The sequence below is a fragment of the Strigops habroptila genome, assembly GCF_004027225.2.
Source record: "Strigops habroptila isolate Jane chromosome 13 unlocalized genomic scaffold, bStrHab1.2.pri S16, whole genome shotgun sequence".
NCBI classification, from domain to species: Eukaryota; Metazoa; Chordata; class Aves; order Psittaciformes; family Psittacidae; genus Strigops; species Strigops habroptila.
This window is the reverse complement of record NW_022651054.1, coordinates 11,699,198-11,720,300: the sequence shown is the minus strand read 5'-3', so window position 1 is coordinate 11,720,300 and position 21,103 is coordinate 11,699,198. Positions and strand designations below refer to the sequence as shown.

Below are 21,103 nucleotides of genomic sequence, written 5' to 3'. Positions count from 1 at the left end.
CCCACCTGCTTTGTGCGCCCAGGACACGCACAAAACCCTAAATAACCAAATCATCAGATGCTCCACTAATAAACTCCTCCAACTCAATGCTCTATTTCCAACCCGCTTGCTCTTAACAACCGTTTAACCAGGTTCTCAGCCACCTCGTAATCCTCACATCCACCTCATCTTCTCCAGCTTAATGAGTAATTTCCCAGGTGGCATCACAGCGAGCGCTCTGCGGCAACCTGGGGAGAAGAGCTACAACTGCCTTTGTCTGGAAACTGGTATCGCAGAAACATCTCAGGTGGCTCTGACAGAAGCTGGTTTTGGCGAACCCTTGTTGCATTTTATCCTATTTTCCCATTCATTTCCATGTCTCAATTGACTTTTCCTGCTGAATTCGCTCTGAAGCTCTGCCCCAGATCACCGCCCAGCTCTCCATAGTGCTGCTTGGCACAGGGCTGTGCACTCCCCACTCGCCTGAGGCTGTTTGGGTGAGATAAACAAGAGTGGGGAGCTGCGGAGGTGCCCGCTCACCCCAGCTCACACAGGACCAGCTTCCAGGTCTAACCAGGTTCTCGTGACCTTTCCCGTTGGGTTTGGGAAGATGCAGGAGGCGCAGAGGTGACCTCGCATGGCCACAGCAGAGGGAAAGGGCCACGTTCTGTGCCCTGCTGCCTCCACCATGGCAAAGGGCAGCAGTCGAGTGGTCCCTGGCAGGGTGAGTGGTGGGTCAGGCGCTGCCTGCCGGGGACATGCCTCATGGTGGCTGTTAGAGGGTGACAGCACAGGGGCTCTGCACCCTGCCTGGCATCGCTGCCCACAGCCCCGTCATGCAAGCGGCGGTGCAGGATGGGGCCCGGCGACACACGCACTGCTGATGGTGCCTGAACACGCTGCAGGCTCAGCTCCAGAACCCACCCCCTGCTGCTCCCTCCGGAGCAGCCCGAACCCGTGCAGCCGCTGCGTTGGAAGTGCTGCTCCTCACCAGCCCGGGTGTGCAGAGCCGGCACCTCGGCCCCGCCGCAGCCCCGTGAGCATCCCCCGCGCACTCACCTTCATGGTCGGCGGCGCGGTGAGGGGGGGCGACAGCGGCCGCTCCGGGACGGTCACATCCGCGCTGTTCAGCAGCTCCTGTTTCCTGAAAAACCCAAGGCAGGCGTGTCAGCTTCCCGCGGCCCGGGGAGCGGGGCGGGAGACAAGGGCTTATCTTCCTTGGCAAAGCCGCGGGCGGGCTGCCAGGGAAGTGTAGCTTGAATCTGAGAAGAAACTAAATGGCATCAAAAGATAGTAAAAGCCACCTGATGAGCCCTGTGCGCAGGGCGGGCTGGGACTCCTCACTGCCCCACTGAGCACCCGGCTCCATCCCAGGAGCCAGTCAGAGCCCGGCTGCAGGACTGGCGCACGGTGGCAGTGGTGCAGGTGGAGCAGGGAAGCAGGACTGGGCTGCTATGACCACCCGTCCCCATGGTGTCCCTCCACCGGGCACCTCCTGGCTGAGCAGGACCTGCAGCCAACTGGCAGCCTGGCACCCTGGATGGTGCAGGATGCAGCTGGCTTGGTGATACCAGCACCAACCCAGGGACACCACAGTGCAGGTTTGGCAGGGCCCAGCCCAGAGCCCCTTTGCCAACAGGCACCTGGCACGAGCTGAATTTGGAGGCAGAGAGAGGTGTCGGGAGGATGCGAGACCCCAGGGCAGGGGGAGCAGTGCCTGTACCATGGACCTGCCGAGAAACCCCACACAGAACCTCCCCAAACCTCGAGAAGGCACAGTGTCGGCCCTCCACTGATTGTCTGATCAAAACGCCCCGTCCCTTTCCCACCAACCACTTCCCAGGCAGACACCCAAGCACCACTCGCGGCAGTTCTGCCAGATGCTGCCCTGGGAGTCAGAAAATCTGAGAGTTAATCTAGTTTCCTCTTGCCCCTGCCAGGTCAGCGCCACAGAAACCTGGCCAAAATGTCCCACTGTTTATCTCGCAGTAACCAGGTCTGGTTCCCATGGCAGCCGGCCCCAGGATGGCACAGCATGGCATGGCATGGCACAGCACACAGCAGCCCGGCACCGATGCCTGCCAGGGCCCTCTCCAAACACACAGCTCCTGCCAGGGGGTGCACACCCAACCTCCCATGCGCCTGCCCTCACTGCCAGCCCCACCACTGCCATGGCCCTGTGAGCACAACAGCAGTTGGTAGCCATAGGGTGGTCTCAGGGGAGGCTCCAGCGTCTGCAGCCCCTCCTCAGCAGCACCACGTACCACAGGGACGCTGTGGAGTTGCTGCAAGATGCAGCGGGGATGCTGTGGAGATGCTGCAGGGTTCTCCCCACAGCGTCTGGGAGGGATGTGGGAACTGGGAACTGCAGGCAAGTTTTCTACACACCATTGGTGCAACAGCAAGTGCAAAACCCCACTGTCACCTCTGTGACCAAAAGGGTGGCTGTTTGGCTGCATCCCTACTAACAAGGGACAGAAACAGAGCTTGGGAAGGGCTGGCTCCTGCTCCTCCTGCCTGCATGTACAACTGCTCTTGGTAATAAATAGACTTCTCCCGCTCCTGATGAAACTTGGCTCCATCTCTTGAAACACATACACAGGAGCATTTACACACCGGCACTCAGGAGGCAGCCCTTGCATGCTGCGGTTGCAGGAAGGCACTACAGCCCCATGCTCCTGCAGGATCCCAGCCTGCCCTCACAGCACCACCGCCCGCACTGGAAATTTGGCATCTCTCCCCATCATTGTGGGACCGACTTTGTGGCAGAGCAGCTGGAGCCAGCAGTGCTGTGTCCCCAGGGGAGCACGATCAGATCTGGGGGGCTGCCAGCTCTCAGCCCATGCTGCTGGTGTGTTGCACACATGGAGACAGCAGCAGGGAGCTGCAGCGCCTGTGGCCAAGGGAAGCGATAAACAGGACGCAGACCAATAGTTCTCATTAGCCAACAACCAAGGAACAAGATAATGGACTCCAGTTGCAGCCAGGGGAACACCAGCTGGATGTCATGGGGAATTCAGGGCTGGATTGAAGCCCATGAATCTGTCCTGGAGGTGTAGGACCAGCCCAGGAGGGGCACAGAGGGATCGGCACAGCATGGGGGGACCTGGCTCACAGATTCCCGGGACCCCACAAACCAAACCCTCTCTACTGGCCATTAGTTGCTGGCTGCAGTTCCCGCAGCCCAGGGCAGGCGCGCGGGCATTTGCTTTCCATTAGTCCATCCCATTTAAGCTCAGAGTATCTTCCAGTTTTTCAGTGTAAGACCTGAATTAAAGCGATGGGTCGGTGTATGGGCAATAGCAGAATTCATTCCCTGCCCACCCGTACTGTTCATCGAGCTCCTGCCCATTCTCCTCTCCACAACTCACCATGGTTCCACTGCTGAAAAGAATGCCGAGGACGACAGATTTCCACTGTTTGCTTTTTGACTTTCTGGGACACTAAAGCACAGCCTGATCTGGAGCAAACCACTCATCCTCTGCTCTCCTGCTTTGAACCCTGAGCTCTGCCTGATTGCTCTAATCTGCAGAGTGGCCTCAAAGGCATAAAATATATCAGACTTTGCAAAGATTAAAGTTACAGGGATGCACAAATAATTTGATTTGATCTGTGATTTGTAGCAGGTTGCCATAGCATCATATCCTAAGTATTACAAAATCACTCACACAACTTAACAACATGTTCCTCTGTCACATGCTGATTGCTTCTTTGGGGCCAAACTGCTGGAACCGCTCCTGTAATTCCGGGGAGAGCAAAATAAACCCATTCACCAGCCGCCGTGTGTAATTAGCCTCCGTGCACTGGAAATACGTTACGTTAAACTGCAGCCACAGACTCGGATGATTCAGTCTCCCGTCAGCAGCGGGGTCAAGGGCCATCAGCCTAATTCCTAAACAGACTGCCCTCCTGGGATGATAAATGAATCATGGGGAGGATTAGCACGTCTTTATCTGTGCGCTGGCGTGCTCGCAGGCAGAGCAGCCCCTGGGGATCTCCCCTGAAGGTGCCACCAGAGCCACGGTGGCTGCCCCACGCCATGACGCGCTCCCGGCTGGCGCCAGGGGTACAAGTGTCCGTGGAGCCCAAACCGCAGTGAGGGTCCCAGGGGTCCACACCAGCGAGGACAGGGCTGGGGGACACCGCGCAGCCCCCAGGACACCAGCACCCTGCTCCTACCCACAGCAAAGCCCCGGGAGCGGCCCCAGGACACTGAGACCCCCTGCAAACAGGGGTGCCCGTGGTCTGCAGCATGGGAGCATCACGGCCCGTGCTGCGCCACAGGATGGACCCCCGGGGCCAGGACCCTCCCGTGGCACAACCCCTTCCTGAAATGCCCACAGTCCTTCCACCGAGTCCTGCACCGGGATGATGAACACACAACTCCTGCCCGAGCAGCCTGACCAGAGGCACAACATGAGAGGGCAACTGGGGAGCAGGGGAAAGAACACTCAGGAATAGCGTGATGAGCTGAAGCCTGGGCTTGGCATGGGACAACTCCAATAAACACCCTCTGCATCCCCTCCCTGGCACCACGGGAGGCTCAGCTCCAGCGTCAGTAACAAAGGTTACAGCACTCCACTCACTGCCCGGAGGCAGCACCCAGTGCCTGGCAGCACCTGGGGGCCTCATCCAGCCCCAACACCCTGAGCCCACACTGGCCAGGGCCAGGCACCCGCGCATGGATTGGGCAGAGCATCCTCCGGAGCTGCACGGCCACATGCAGCCTCTCCGGATGCAACACGGGCTCCGTCTTTGTAATTTTGTTTCTTCATTTTTCTCATTAGGCAAATTAAGAGAGAAGGAAAAGAAAGAATTACAGTCCTACATACTTAGTAAATCTAATTAAGGAAATACCTTAATGCAGTTACGCAGGCCCAACCGCAGGGTTTCCTAATGGAGACCATGAGGTCAACCCTGCCATCCCAGCATGGGTCCATCCCCATCCCGGAGCTAGGGTGAAGCCATGGAGATGTGCTGGGGGGGGTCCCCCCATTTTGAGTGCATGGGCACTGATGGGCTCCCAACACAGTGAGAGCAGACAAAGTCTTAAGAGAATCTCTTGTCTTTAGAGCATGTCTGTTCATCCCAAAAGCGCCTACAAATTCATACCCACGTCCCCTCAGCTTTCCCAGCTGAACCCCTGCCTCCAAGTGCACTCTTCCCTCTCGCTTTCCCAGCCTAAGGCCTAATGAAAAACTCCTAATGCATCCCACCTTCTTGTTTTGTTTGTCTGATTTACCAGCCAGGCTCTAAATTGACACGGTGTGTTCATATAAATCACACATGGGAAAGAGAGATGTCAACGTATTATCTGACACAATGAGGTGTTTCACACTAAGTGGTAGGCTCTACCTTTTGTTACACTGGGTAAATTAAACACAGAGCTTAATTCTGCGGATGAAACCTGGTCTAAGGAGGTGCAAAACTCTTGCAGCAACAGGTTCAGCCTGTCCAGATGCTGCATCCTTGGGAAGGACAGCAAAGATCATCCCGTAAATTAACAGCCTCTATTTTTGGCCTCATCATTTTTCTGTCCTTGATGTGCATCACCTTGCCAGCTGCTCCCTGTTTATTTAATATTCAGTGCCCGTCATCTCATGTTTTCACAGGAGACTCTGCTTCTGTGCTGTTGTTCACCCTCCCAGCACCCAGGTTAAGCCCCTGTGCCAGGCAGTGGTGGGAGCGGAGCTGGGGCTGCTCATCCTCCCTCACCGGAGGCTCCTCTCCATCCTGCATCCTTTCCACCCCACTCATGTTGGGACCAAGCCCCAGCCTCCCAGCCCCAGGACTGATGGAGCCAGGAGCCCTCAGCTGCCTGCTCAGACTGCAAAAGAAACTCATCCAGAAGTGGGGTTTTCTGCAACAGTGACAAGGGCACCTGTCTGAGGTACACTTGGATATCTGCAGCGAGTGCCTGAGTGAAGCACCTTACTCTGACTTTGAAGAGCTCTCCATCCAATCCCAGGCACTCCAGGCAGGCAAGATCTCGCTGCATCATCACTCGTGCTGGGGAGGACGTCTGCAGAGGACACGCACTGCTGCAGGGCTCCCCCCAGACCCGGGTCTCATCCGGCACCCAGCTGCAGAGCCCCCGCTGTGGAACATCTTCCCTAATGAGCTGATTTACCTTGTCACGTCCTGGGCTCAGGCCGGACCTGCCCTGAAGCGCTACCTTGGTGCACCGGAGCCTGAGAGTCAGCGGAGAACAAGCACAGCATTTTCTGCTCCAGATTTCTTGTAATAAATCACGGTATGTGTGAAGTGCCAGCCTGCACCTGCACGCACCCCACGGGCAGCTCCCGCAAGCGGGAACCAGGGCCCTGCTCACAGCAAGGTGACATTTCACTGCCAGTAGTTCAGCTTTAATTACCCCTCTGCACAGAGAATAAACACTGCTGAGAACAGCGCAGAGTGTTCCGCACTCGTGCGAGCAGCGCTGTGTGTGCCGGGCCCCTGCACATTGCCTGTCCTGAGCAGGGGGACAGCAAGGGGCCTGCTCCTGCTCTGCCAGCACCTCTGCAGGCACTGGGTTCTTTCCAAGTATCTGAGGACTTCCCACTTGTTCTGGCTGGGAAAGCATGGCTCCACGTACAAATAATGGTGGAAAGAGATTTTTATCATTCGCAAATTTCACTGTCTGCTCTCACTCGCAGGAGCAGAAAGCAGTGATTTCCCGCACCAGTTGGGTACATCAGCCCAGGCACTCATGGACTTGTTAAGAGCAGAAGGCTCGTCTGATCCAATTCCTGGCAAACAGGAGCCCGCAAGCCCTGGGCAGCCTTTTCTGAGCTGATTCAGTAATCTGCAAATTGCAGAGAACAGCTCCCAGAAACCAGCGTCTCCAACCGCCGGCAGAACAGACGCCAAAGGGCAAAGGGACATGGTCCTGGCCTGGGGCAGGAGGGGAGAGGCCCAAATCATGCAGGACGCTGCTCCGGTGAATGTCCCACTGGAACAACCAGAGATTAAAATCACGCTCAGCAGCACAAAGGTTTCCTCAAGGACACGGACCACCCGTGAGTAGCCCTGAACCACCAGCACTGAGTGGAGACGTTTCCCTTTTTCCCAGCCATCTACACTATAGCTGACACTGATGAGTGAATGGAGGGGTGCACCCACCCACCAGCTGCACCCCACCAGAGAACAGCCACCATAGCATCCCCTCACTTACACATGGGACATCCAAGAAAATGGACCTAGATAAAAACACCCAGGTCCAAACCCCAGGTCTCCGGAGCGGGACAGGAGCATCGTGCCGGCATGGCGAGGGGAGCGTGGTGAGGGCAAGCTGTTGTGCTGCTCTTTGCTGGGTTGCTAACAAGGAAGGGACACAGGCCACCAGGGACTCTGCAGCTGCCACTGATCCTGCCAGGCTTGCATATGGCTCGTGTAAAGCAAAACTCAATTGCAAACGCAGAACAAAGACCGAATGTAGGAGGAAGAAAAGAAAATAGGAGCAGGTGGAGGAACAGAGTCCCTTTTGACGATGCCGCTAGCAGTCCCTTCCTTTTCCTGCAGATTATGTCACTTTGATGGCCCTGGCAGCTTGCATAAGGCGAAGCAACTGCCGTAAAGCGCTGCCTGAATTCTTGCAGTCGCTCCCACGAAGGCTCCTCAGTCCACAGCAGCAGGAGAAAAACCCTACTCGGGGTCTTGTTCACCACTTGAGATGTCTATGTGAGTCTCCTCGCACTCAGCAAACCCCACAGCAAGATCTATACTGCGAGGGCTCATGCTCAACGTGATGGTGGGGAAAAAAACAACAGACCCAGACTCGCACATTGGCCAGATTTCTGTGAGAGTTCAGAGCCAGATTTTTCCTCAGCCCTCAAGTGTCATGCTGAGCTCATTCATGGAAAGCTGGTACGCCGGGGAAAGCTGACTCTTTGGGGAAAGCCTCACTTGGTGTGACTGGTAAAGCTTTCCCCTTCCTTCCCTGCCGTGCTCTGGGGCAAATGCAGGATGGCAAACGAGTTTCGTGGGGGACAGTATTTGAAGGAGCATCCGGGCCCTGCTGGCAGCACTGACCATACCGGTGCTCAGACACTCCCTACACACAGCATGTGGAAATAGAAGAGGCTCCACACAACAGAGCACTTGGGGTGTCAGGGGGACCCCCCTCGAAACTTGCTGGCCTGTAGCTGCTGCCCATGGCTCATGGGCAGATCCATGGCAGGGTCGGGCCTGGGCTACACGAGGCAAAACCCAAGGGGCAACAGACAGGAATGGCCAAGCCCCAAGGCAGCCCCTGCACCCGCATCCCACAGTGGTGGCACGGCTCAGCTCAGGTGAGCACCCACCTCTGCGTACCAAGAGGGCCAGCCTCCAACTGTTCAGCTTTGATGACCTACCCAAAACCTCAGCAAAGGAGGATAAAATATCCCAAACCAGCAGCAGTACATGAACTACAGGGGAAGGCCACTGCTAAGTCATAAAAGCATCACTAAAATCCTGCCCTCAAGGGCACCTGTTGTCCAAGGCAGCAGCACTGAAAAATGGAGCATGAAAAACCGCGGTACAGCTCCTGTGCTCCAGACCTGTGGGTGGGCAAAGAGCTACAGCTTCATCCCAATTGTTTTACCCCGATTTTTTTCAGGCTCATATCTTTACAATAAAGATTCCGAGTAATCAATTCTCCATTCATATGGCTGTAGTACAAAATCACAAATTGAACCAAAAAAGCAGCCAGAAAAACACACAAAAACCCCTCCATCTGCAGCGGTGCCCACATCGCTTCCACCCAGATCAGCAGTGCACACACTGCCGAGGTTTGGACACACAATTCTTACTATTTTTAACAGCAAAGTTGCCAGAGCAGCACAGTCCTGGAGGAGAGAGAACTCCGTGACCGGGGACGTGCAGCATAAACCCCAGCGGACCGAATCTCGGCAGCGCACAGCAGCTCGGGCGCGGGGGGAAGCGGCGCAGATGCCCGCGGCACACCATCGCCAGCAGGCCATTTCCTCCCAGCGCAAACTTGAACACCAAGTACAACCCGCGGCTTAGTCAATGAAAGGCGAAACCATCCGTCAGCTGCTCCCGGCTGCTGCGCCGAGTTCAAGCGGTTCCGGAGCCCCGGCGGAGCGCGGTCCCGCTCCGTGCCCCGCGGCGGCGATGCGGATGTCGGGGCTCACTTCCTCGGGGCGGCGGGAGCGCGGCCCCTGCACCCCCTCTCACCCCATCACCCCCCGACAGACACACACACAGACCCCGGTAGCCGGTCCCGGTAGTCCCCGCGCCTGCGGTCCAGCCGCGGGGGAGCGCTGCTCGCACTCACACGACCCCCGGCTCCATCCCACATGGGAGTCCCCTCCCCGGGGCACCCCCGGCCCCCGCCACCGAGCCCCTCGGTGCGCACCGCTCGTCACCTTTTCTCCTTGCTCTGCTTGCGGGACCGGTGCAGCAGCCCGATGAGCACCACGGCCGCCCGCACGCCGGCCCGACGTGCGGGCATCCTCCCGGCCGGCCGGGACACGGACATCGCCGCCGCCGCCCGAGCTCCGGCCCTCGCCGCGGCACCTGCGGGGGCAGCAGCGCGTCCGCGCCCGCCTCCGCGCCCGCGCCGCCCTGCGCGCTCCCCGGCGGCGGCAGCGTGTGTGTGTGAGGGACCGCGACCGCGCTCCGTGCGCCCGCCACCAGACCGGGACCGCGGGAAGAGCCGCGTCTGAGCACGCCAACACCGGGGTTTTCAGCGGGGGAAGTTACATTGCAGCCCCTCAAAATCCGAACGGGGGGAAGGAGGCGTTCCTGCCCTGCGAACGCTTCCCTCTGCCTTTTTCTGACATTCCAAACCTTCCCCGTACGGGATAACACGGAGCTGGTCCGAGCCCGGCGGCTGCCGCGCCTGCGCCAGGGCTCAGCATCCCTCTCCCCCTCCCCCGGAGCAGAGCTGCATGGACCAGGACTGAGCATCCTTCCCCGGAGCAGCGCTGCATGGGTCAGGACTGAGCATCCCTCCCCGGAGCAGAGCTGCATGGATCAGGGCTGAGCATCCCTCCCAGTGCAGAGCTGCATGGATCAGGGCTGAGCATCCTTCCCAGTGCAGAGCTGCACAGAGCCAGGCCCGGGAGTAGCGCGGCAGCGGGAGCCCTCCAGTTTGCCTCTTGCATCAGGGAGCCGGCACACAGCTTGTTCCAGGAAAGACATATATATTTTTAAATTAAGTAAACTGTATGTGATCTACTTCCCAACCTCAGCACCTTCCCCTGGAAGTCTGTGTTGCCATGGCAATGGAACACCCGGGCCTCCCTGTCCGTCCCCCCCATCTCACCTTCCTCCTCTGTGAATTTAATTTTCACAGGAATTAGACACAGGACCAGCTACAGCGTTTTGAGCATGCTCCTCGGTGGAGGGATGAAAACACAGCCCATGCAGTAGGCATCTAGGAGAACATTCAGGCACAGCTCCAGCCCCGCACAGGACTGAACCATCAGCACCTGCCCCAAACCCGCCAGTGCTCTATGCACTGCAGTCACCATAATCCCACTGCAACATCAGGTCAGGCCCAGGAGAACATCCCCTGGGATGTGCTCTAACCAGCCTGGCACCAAAGCAGGGAGAAAACCTCCTGCATGGGAGGACCCAGGGTGCAGCAGAGAGCAGGGCTTGGGGAGGTCCCTGCCACAAACGGGCAGTAGGCTGGGGGGCACACAGGTCTGGGGGCAGGCAGCCATGGCCACCCACCCATGGCACCAACCATGGCTACCCCACCACGAGCATCCCACCCTGGTGGGACATCCCCCTGCAGCAGCTCCTGGGCAAGATGGGGAGAACAGCCCCACTCCTTGCCCACCAGGTCACTCACGGTGCAACATCCCCATGGTCTCAACAAGGCTCTGGAGCAGGAGGTGCCTGGAAAGCCCTTGGCTGGGGCAGTCAATCATTAACAGCACTGGGGCTCTCCTGTAATGAATGTGTTTGCTCGGGAGCCACGGAGCACATCTGGCAGCCGCTCTCACTGCCACCCCTCCCTGCCACGCTTAAGGTGACCATAGCTCCAGCCTTCCCTATCTAAATGTTTCAGCACAATCTCTAATCAGGCATATCCTTTAATTCAACAAAACCCCATCATCCCCGTAATCTCTTCCTGCATTCTACTAAAAGCCAGATAAAAATATGAACAGTGTTATTTTTGTCAAGATGCCACATTAATTCAGCCCAGAAGGACCTGACCACGCCATTCACACTGACCTGCACAGCACACAAATAGCCCTTTAGAGAGTCAAGATCTCAACTTCCAGGCAAGACCAGTGTTTCTGTATTTCAGCAGATCTCCTGGGTCTCTGGGGAGGCTGGAGTAGCAGCAGGGCCTCAGCACAGGGATCCCAGCCCAAATCCCCACATCCCCATGAAGAAAAGCCCAACCCATTCTCAAAACACCCCAAAACACATTCCTGCCTCCTCGTTACAACATTGGCTGATGCCAAACCACACACGGTAGGTGAGAGAACCGGTGTGGGGAGAGGACAGACTCCTGTTCACCCTGGGTGCCACCTTCACCCTCCCTGGTGGGAAGGGAGAGTGCTCGGCTCACACTGCACAGCCTTCTCATGAAGTTTCTGTTGGCCCAACACATCTGCTCTTTCAGGAGATACCCGGCTGCTTCCTTTGAGCAGAAATCATCAGAATGACAGATTTCACATAGCATAGCAAAAAAAAAAAAAAGAAAGAAATTAGAGCCCATCTCATCCCAAATCACAGCAATTCTGCAGCACCTCATTAGCTCCCAGTTAATGGAGGGGGAGAGGGTTTAATTTTAAACCTTTTACCTCTCGCAGTAAACAGGCAGCTTTGAATTTCATTGAGTTTCTCTCCCTGGAGACATTTTCCACTGTCTCTCTTCCCCTTTTCCAGACAAGTTAAGTATTAATCTCCTCCTGGTTTATGCTGAAGTGGCTTTGTATTGATTTTTAAAGATGTTCAATTCTCTCATATTTGGAAATAGAGAATCACTCCGAGCAGAGACACTCAGCCATGTCTTCTCCATCCAAACAGGGCAAACAAGCCCACCTGAAATCAATTTCTGCTGATTTGTGATTTATAGCACGAGGGCAAGACAAGCAACAGCAAAGGGCTGTGGGTTCTCCTGAGGGTCAGGATGCTCAGGCACTGGACACACAGGTGAGGGGGAACCAGGGACCTCCTCCTTCCAAAAACATCACTGGTGACTGCGATGGGGCCCTGAAGAAGCTGCCCTCTATTTCTTGTGTTTTGCTACCTGTTAAATGCTCCAGGACAGCCTGGGGCAGGATGCCAGGGATGCCCCAGAAGGCAGAGGAGGGAGCAGGGCTGGCGCATACGAACAGCCCCTCCTGCCCTCCCTAGCCCTGCTGCTCTCCCCTCTCACACCCGGTGGGTCTCCCTTGCAAAGGGACAACAGCTCACGCTGCACACAGTGACCACCTCTGCTTGCCAACGCGAGGAGCAGGGTGGGCACAGCGAGCTGGGAGCATGGGGAGCTGGGGCACTCTGACCCAGGAGCAGAGCCAGGTCTCCTTGGCTCTGGCAGTGCATCAGCCATGACGTGGGTCCCCAGTTCAGCCTTGACTCTCTCCAAGAGAGGATCCCATCAAAACAGTCCCACCGAGGGGCAGTTGGGTCAGCCCTTGATGAGGTCCCTGGAGGGGCTGTCAGCTTCTCATCCACGGAAGGTTCCCAGGCTTGGCTGGAGGGAGCTCCAGTCCTCCCTGTGGTGGAGCCTGAACCACAGACCATGAGATCCCTCCATCCCCCACCAGCCTTTCTGGGCTTCTCTGAGTCTCCATCCTTCCTTTAACAAAACAATCAGTGTTAAATCAGCCACTCGGCAGTGACTAAATAACCTCCAAGTCCAACAGCTGCCCCTGTTGTATGAAGAAATAAATCTCTCTTTAAAAACACCCTGACATTTTTGCTTCAGAGAAGACAGGTTTGCAGGTAGTGAGGAAGCCGGACCGGGGAGCGCTCAGGTCAGAACAATCACACGCTGTGATTAACAGATCACGGGTGGCTGGCTCATTTACACAAAGCCTGGCATTTTATTCTGGACACTCTGCTAAGAAAGAAGGATCTGAAAATACCAGATTGTGACGAGCTCAAGAACCTCCCGTGAATAAGTGACGCTACTAATATTGTTATGAAGCCATGTATTTACGGAGCAGCTTTGGCTTTTGTGTTAATGCTGCAGTGAGACTAAGTCACCCATCGCAGAGCAGCCCATCGACCTTCCCGAGCCGCTCATGGGTGCATTTCACCCCACGGCCCTGTCGCTCCCACCTGAGCCGTGGGCACAGCCCGGCCCGGCTCCAGTGACTCAGGGCTCCTCTGGCCAGAGCCACGGCGCTGGACACATCCCTGGAGCACTCTGTGCCTCCTTCACAAGAGGTATTTCTGGGTCACGAGGGCCGGAGCCAGAAATACACGAGGTATGCCGGGCATGTGCCACACGGGCTGCAGGCATGGCCAGCCCGACCCCAGAGTGGCTGAGCCACGGCAGCTGAGGGGGCACCAAGGATTCTCTCCTATCACCCTCCCCATCACCCCAGCACTCACCTAGAGCTCCCCCAACCTGAGCAGGATGTGGCTGGGCACTGGCACCCACAGTGCCAAGGGGAGAGCTTGGACCGGGAGCCAGGGAGGAACAAAAGGAGCTGAAGCAACACAGACCGAAAGCCAGGAATAGTAATCGGTTCCCTGTGAAGGAGCAGTCATGTTCTGATTTCCCTGGCAGAGGAAGAAAGGGATTTGGGAGCTTGCAAAACTAGGTAGAAAGCGATTAGAGCGTTCCAAACGGTGCTGCAGGAGGAGGATAAGAGTGCATCCAGTTTTAAGAGAACTATCACAAGAAATAGAGCTTTAGATTGCATTACATCCAGCCCCAAGTAATCTGATTAGAGATTTATTTTATGGCTTCAGTCAGAAAGACAGAGAGGAAATACCAAGAAAGCACAAAGCAGCTGCTCCATGCAGGCAGTGCAGAGACAGAACACAGCAAGGTTTATCTCTCCTGAAACCATGTGAGATGGATGCAATACACCACCAGCAACCTCAGCACCTCATCAATTTAGAGTGATCAGAAGAGGGATTGATGTATGCTAAAGTGTGGGGCAGACACAGCTTCCCCACCATGCCACAGCACCCAAACCCTGCAGGTCCCTGCCATCCAGTACAGAAGATACACAGGAATACAGAATTGATACAGGCAGAAGAAATTTATCTGCCTAGCTCAACTGGGAGCCGGCACAATGGGCTCGTCTCCCCTCCAGAGCCCATCACAAGCACACATGAGCATCGACCCTTTGCCTGACCTGGGGCCGGGCACGGCCCGCAATGTGTCATCTCCCCAGTGCAATCATCAGCTTTCCCAGGAAATGAGCAGGGAAAGCAATCAAAGCCACAAGGAAAGAACAAAAACTCATTACAAGTGAACGACCTCCTGCTGCAGAAGGAAGCCAAGGCTCAGGCAGGTATTGCCAGCCATTAAAAGTGAGCTGGCCCTGCACGAGAGCGGCAGCGGGGTCTGATGGTCACCAATGCTGCAGATTGCTCTGGTTTATGAGCCCCTCTGGAGTGAAACGTGAGCGATTTTCCCGCTATGGTGCCCACGTTTGAAGTGGCGCAGTGACACCAGCACGAGAGCCAAGCCCGATGGTCCCTGTGGCACACGCTGTGCTCAGCAGCATCCTGTCGTATCCTGCTGATATGGAAACCAGTGCCATGAGTACTGGCAGCATCCCTGCCTGCCCCAAAACCACACAGAGAGCAGTGAGTATTGCCTCCACAAAGCCTTGGCCAGCAGCAGCCTGGCTGCAGAGCAGAGCTACGATCTCTCTGTGTTAGCACAGTGATAAAAACTGAACTTGGATTATCACACTGCAATTAAACTTTGAGCACAAAAGTCTACAAGTGGAGGTCACAGTGTGGCTGTTTGTACCCCAGAAGGTGACCCACTGCAGAGCACTGGTGAGGGTATGGCTGGGCCACTGGACCTGCCCACCCTGCAGCCACCCAGTGTCCCTTCCCTTCCCCTGAGCACCGAGAGAAGGAGGCAGCAAACATTTGGTATGAAGCAGTGCTGGTGGGAAGGCAACCAAGTGGCTGTTTGCCCAAGCACGAGAGCTTCTTATCAAAGCTGTGTCCCTCTGGAGGCTGCTCTTAGAAAGCACCTTCCCACCACATGCACCTGGGACTTCAATACAAGAATCATGTTTTGGTGCTGAGCCCATGATTTTGGTGCCCCTTCAGCACCAGCAACCAGAGCAGAGCAGCGCTGAGCCAAGCAGATAGTGCCGAACAGAGCCAAGCAGTGCTGACCCTGGCTCCTCAGCACATCGTGGGCCAGCAAGTACTGTGATAAACTAAAGTCAAGAGGAAAATGGTAGCCCGAGGAGATAGAGTGAGATGCCAAAGGCCAGGCAGTGAGTCAGTGGCAGAGGAGAAGGCAGACGTGTGCTGGGCTTGGGCCCAGCATCAGCCCCTGCCCGGTTTGCTCCCTTGAGTGAGTGTGTAATCTCTGGTGGTTAAACACAGCACCAGGCAGTCACGCCTGTGACAGCAGCATAATTATATGGAAATTGACATCTTGATAATTTGGGGTGTTTTTCCCTGTAAACGCAGACTTTTTGAAGAGATGAGCTCCAAGATTTCAGCATGACATTAAATTAGTTCAAATCAGCAGAGGAAATAAGTCTTTACAGCATGAGCAGATCCTCTGAATTTTACTAACAAATCAGTGACCTAAATGCCATCATTTATCATTAACATCACTAATAAAGCCAGATCCAGGATGCACAGCAAACCAACACCAGCCACACGCCCAACGCTCCCAGCACCACCAGTACCCTGCTTAGCTCTGGACCTTCCCCAGCTCCCCCTGCAGAACAACCACCATCCCTGAAGCTCTTATTCCAATCAACTGCCACCGGCATCCAGTCCTGGAAAAATCTCATGCTGGCTCTGGGCCTTCATTTCGCTCCGTGCTGGGGTGTTCTGGTGGCAGGAGGGATCGTAGCTGCCGCTGCATCAATCTGTGCTGCATGGGGAGAAATCCTTTCTACCTCCCGAAACCTTGGGGGAGATCAGTGCCCTGTTCTGCTGCGAGGGGTGGTCATCGGATCATGCAGGAACGTGTCCCAGTGCCACAAAGGGCAGCGGATGGACCAGCAGCTCCCCGCGCCTGCCCCTGGAGATGCTGCTGTCTCAATTACCCGTCTCCCTCAGACACCTTGTTTGATGTGGGAGCGTTAAGAGACATATAATTTGTGGAGCTAAAACACAGGTATTATCTCAGCGACATCCGTACAATAGGGAATGTGCTGAAGTCAATCACATTCAGCAACGGGTTTCTGTGACTCTACAGCTTTTTCCTTGCCTCTTGCTTCAGATAGAATGATAGAAAAAGATGCAGTTGTTAACTGGAAACCCACCATCTTCCTTGTTAAATCACCTCACACTGTGCAACCTCATCAAGGAGCAGGAACAAGAGACCTGCTCCGTACTGGTGCCACATACACGCTGCCCGCACCGCAACAGGGTCTCCGGGTGGTTGCTTGTCCTTTCCTGGAGCAGCACAGGAGAGCCCCGCTCACAGCAGCACCTTCTATGTTCACGTCCAGTGGTACAAGCACAGGCAAAAGGAAAACTCTCCTTTCCCACAGCCTGGGCTGCAGAGAGCCCGTGAGGAGATTGGCATCTCAGATGAAAGGACATGACTTACGTGTCCCATTTCCCTGAGCACTGGCATTCCCAGGGAGTGGACACAGATCTCTGGTCTGATCCTGTACTTCCCACCATCATGTTCTCACTCTCCTGCCTGTCAGCACACCCCCTGCCCTGGAGCTTAACATGCAAGTGAAGAGCGAATCATTCAGCTGACAAAGTTTCATTGGGATTCTGGAGCTTCAGTGAAGACCTGATGGAAACCTGCCCCGCTCCCCATTCACCCCCACATGAGCACCAAGCTCTGCAACCCAAATCAGAGAAGTTTAATACCAAACTGCTTGTAGGAGGAAGGAGCTGTCACAGTCCCTGGTGTGACACCAGTAACATTTGAAAGGAATGAGACGAACAGTGTCTGAAAGGAGTAACTTTTGAGTCCTCACGGAGACTTCATAACATAGCTCTGACCTCTTCAAGTACCTCTCAAGCCTCCACACGTCTCCTCTGGGTGGGAGTCTAAGATAAGACAGGTTTTTAAACCAGGCTTTGGAAGACGTCAGGTCCTCGCACGGGTCCAACGCTGACGCAGGTGTTTGCTGGCCAAGCGCAAAACCAGCATCACGAGCCCCACTGGAAATAAACCATCAGAGATGGAGAAGGGCCATTTCCAGACAGAGACCACGGGTCCTGCTGGCACCGTCTGGCACCGAACCCTCGCTTGGTGCGGGAGCGCTGCCAGGCAGCTCCAGCACCCGGCGCGGTGCCAGCGGCTGCATCCCTGCCGCACCACGGGCTCGCCGGCACCAGCCCCTGTGGAGCCAGGGCCCTGCAGACCAGAAGAGAAAGCGACAGGCAGCAGGAGCAGCACAGCAATTAATGAAATTATCATCAGGAGCAAAGCACAGGCTCTGGCCCAGCACCTGCACCAGCACCACGCTCCTGGCCCTGCTCTGGCCTCATCGGCTACTCACATTCCCAAATCGCTCCCATCCCAGTGGCAAGTGGACGCATGGCCACGGCCGAGGGGAGGCCAGTGGGCACACCAAGCAAGGAAAAGGCTTTTCGACACCCCCAGGACGCACCAGTGGCCAGGACCCTGCCCTGGGTGAGCTCCATGGCAGCCCCGTTGCACCCTCAGCTCCCACAGGCAACCCCGTCCTCCTGTGTACCCGGATATTTGGGAACACACACCCGAGGCAGATGGTGCCTCTGTCGCTGCAGCCATTAAGGATCCCCCCACCCCATCACAACAATATTTGCTTTTAGAAGGCTGTTATTTCTTTCGAGCAGCCGCCTTTCGACTGTCTGCAAACAACTCCTATTTTGACAGGCTGTAAATATGGCAGAAGGGAAGATCTATAACCCAGCAGGGTTTATTAGTTCTGAAACAGAGCTAAAAATAGACCCACGTGGGGTTGCTAAGTCCTCTGGGCAGATGTAATTGTGGATAATCTAGCTTTAAATATGTGAGGGCTGACAGCAACAACAACATTTTAACATATGGAACTGGTGAGCATACGCTGCACCAGTTCAATGTCACCAGGAAGCGGTGTGGGCATCGCCAGATCCCAGCCCGCTGCCTCTGCTCTGCAGCTCAGACTTCTGCAGGAATAACCCCCCAAATAACCCCAAATATCTACAGCAAGCCACTGGGAGCCACATACCACGGGGAGTCTGCCAGGGTGGGAGCATCGGTCAAGCTATGCCAGTATCCCCCCCTGAAATTTTATATAGGTAGGGCTTACCAAGTTAAATGGATGTAACACCCCAAGTCCTCAAAGCTGACAGCACCTTTCTCCTGCTGGGAAAGCTTCCTCTGCCCCAGGCAGGCTCTGAAATGTGCTGCGAGGATGCTGCGCGGGGCTGGGTGTCTCTGGGGACGGCTGGGGCGATAACCGCCCTTCCAGGAAGAGGGAAGCGCTCCCGCCTGCTCGCGGAGATAGCGGGGAGACGTTGGGGCTGGCTGGATTTTGTAAATCCCCAGCAACACTTTGCCCCGGTTCTGGTAGTTTTACATTGCTCCTTTTGAACTAACGACTCCCACCTCGTGCTGGAGATCTCCAGCCTGGGGATGCCGGGATGTGCGGACAGGGATAATGTTCCCTGCTGCTCCCCCATGGGCACTGAGCACTGCCCCAGCTCCTGCAGCCCCTGCTCATGGCTCACCCCACCGCCCAGAGGGACGGCCACCGTTGTGGCATGATCTGGGGGACCGGGCTCGCAGCAGCCTGGTCACCAGCACACAGGAGGCCACCCCCATAAGGCCAGGCAGCAGCAGGGCTCCCCGCCCCGGCTCCCCTTGCTTTCTCTGCTCACAGTGGGAACCAGCAGCAGCAAAAGCCAAGCTCTCGTGTGCCGACTGCTGGCGCAGCCGGGGAGAGGATTCAGCCAGGGAAGCTCCAGCGGGATCCGCTGGCTGTGCCGGGCTGGGAAGGAGCCTCTGGAAGGCCCCAGACCGGTCCCACACCGCAGCCACCCGCCGCTTCTCCCAGCTTGTTCGCATCTGCACTACAAACGAAGGAGGGCTTGGCAACGCTTCTCCACATGCCCATCGCCTCCTCCAGAAGAAAGGGGTTGACACGCTTCACCTGGGTCTGGACACACCGAAACCTGGTCAGAGTGGAGGGGTTTTGTCTTAAAAAACACCCAAACACCAGTGGAGGACTCGAATCTGGATCTGGTGCAGCCAAAGCCTGGGGCAGCTCCAGCCACTCACACCGCACCCAGGGGCAGCTGCTTTGCCACCCTCCAGCCTCCTGCCGGGCAGAGCTGTCACTGGGGGGTGTGAGGACAGCAAATACATGGATCGGTGCAGCCCTGTGCTCCCAGCGCTGGCCAGGCCTGGCCCAAGCGCACAGGAGGCAGCTCAGAGGCAGCAGACAGGAGCTGTCACCATCCTTGGCCACTGGCCTGCAGCCTCCCCGCACTGGTGAGGAGCTTTGTGCCGGCAGGAACCCTGGCACCAGGCCTGCCTCTGGCACAAGGACCTGTTTTCCAGCCCCACATGCCCACAGGAGCCTCCCAGGGGAGGAGGCAGAGCAGCAGCTTCACTGGAGATGCACTAAATGAGATACAAACTGCATTCCCACCATCATTTTGAAGGGGCTGAACCACTTCAGGGTGCACTCTGCCTCATCACCCCTCACTGCTGTATGAACACAAAGGAAACCCTGCAGGAACCCACCCAACCCCTGCAAGGATGCTGCTGGCTTGTCACCTATCATGGGTGGTTTAAGATTCCAGCAAAACTTCATGAGAAATCAGGGTGAGATTAGAGCCAGGGGACCGAGAAGGATGGCTTAGGAAAGCTCAGAACTTGCTGTGGGGAGATGAGCCACATGCACATCAATGACAACTAGTATAACTGAGAACAACATCCAAGAGGGCGAGGCTAAGCATCTCCGCCAGGGTGAGGAGAGCATCAGGATGGTGGGGCAGCGTCCACTAAACAGCCTCAGCTTCAGCTGGGTGCCCAGTTAACACCCATGCACACAGACCCATCTAAAGATGCACTCCCAGCACTCGGCTGGCAGCGGGACCGGCTCCTACCTTGTTTTGCCCACCCAGAGCCAGTGGCTGGGTTAAAATTGGTTAAAATTGATTGGTTAAAATCCATTTTCACCAAATCTAACATTTGCTCCAGGCCCCAGGGCCCCCGTGGCACACCAGCCCCATACACTCAGCTCTGCTCTTGCATTCCTGCCCCCAAGCTGAAGGAATTGCCTCACTGCAGCCGCTGCTTCGCGGTAGTTGTGATCGCATTTCCTCTGCAGTGTAATGCACATGCTCTTACAGCTACAGTGCAATTGCCAAGCATACATTTGCATGCAATTACCCATTTTAAAAGGTGGTAATGAAGTCAAAGGGATTAACTCCAACACAATCTGCTCTCCAGACCTTGTCCTCACAGGACCTAAGCGCAAACCTCCAAGATTATTGCAATACTCAGTGCAGCTACTGCCAAGAAGCTAAATCATTCCCACATCTTCCCATTAACTCGGCTTTGCCCCATCAAATATTAAAGAGCCTCAAGCCTGGACACAGCTCATTTTACGAAGGTCAAGCAAATCTTTCATCTCTTCTCTTCCCACCTTTATCTCCACCACCGTTCCCACCATCAGCTGAGCATCACGTGCTCTTTCATGTGAATTTTAGCTGTACACACACTGACTCTCAAGAATGGGTGTACAAGGCTCCTCTGTTCCACAGAGACATGATTATTTCACTGCTATTTTTGCTTTTTAAGGCTAAAGAGATGACTCTGCTTGAAGGAGAGACTTATTTATTTACTGGGAGGTTTTCTTAATACTCACTGGTTTCTCAGTATATCCCGTTGGTGACACCAAAGAGAAAATAAGCAGAGTGCAGGGGGCTGAGAAGCCATCAGCTGGCAAGGGGTTGGTTAACGTCCTGCATAGGACATCCCCTGGCCTGCTCGTTCCCAAGAAGTCTGCCTGGAGGGAGGAGGAAGGTCCCCATGGGTTCA

The 21,103-nt window shown here is 55.8% G+C and overlaps 1 protein-coding gene across 6 annotated transcripts in view; it reads right to left on the bottom strand.

The window, feature by feature from the left end:
- RAP1GAP2 (RAP1 GTPase activating protein 2) overlaps nucleotides 1–21,103 on the bottom strand; it is a 61,110-nt gene that overhangs the window by 20,893 nt on the left and 19,114 nt on the right. For 3 of the 6 annotated variants that reach the window (XM_030472189.1, XM_030472193.1, XM_030472191.1), the window contains one exon: nucleotides 1,039–1,123. In XM_030472189.1, coding sequence (XP_030328049.1) covers nucleotides 1,039–1,123 — 85 coding nt within the window. Of the gene's footprint in view, nucleotides 1–1,038; nucleotides 1,124–9,350; nucleotides 9,451–18,362; nucleotides 18,434–21,103 lie in introns of those variants that run through there. The other 3 variants (XM_030472190.1, XM_030472192.1, XM_030472194.1) reach the window with 2 other exon arrangements.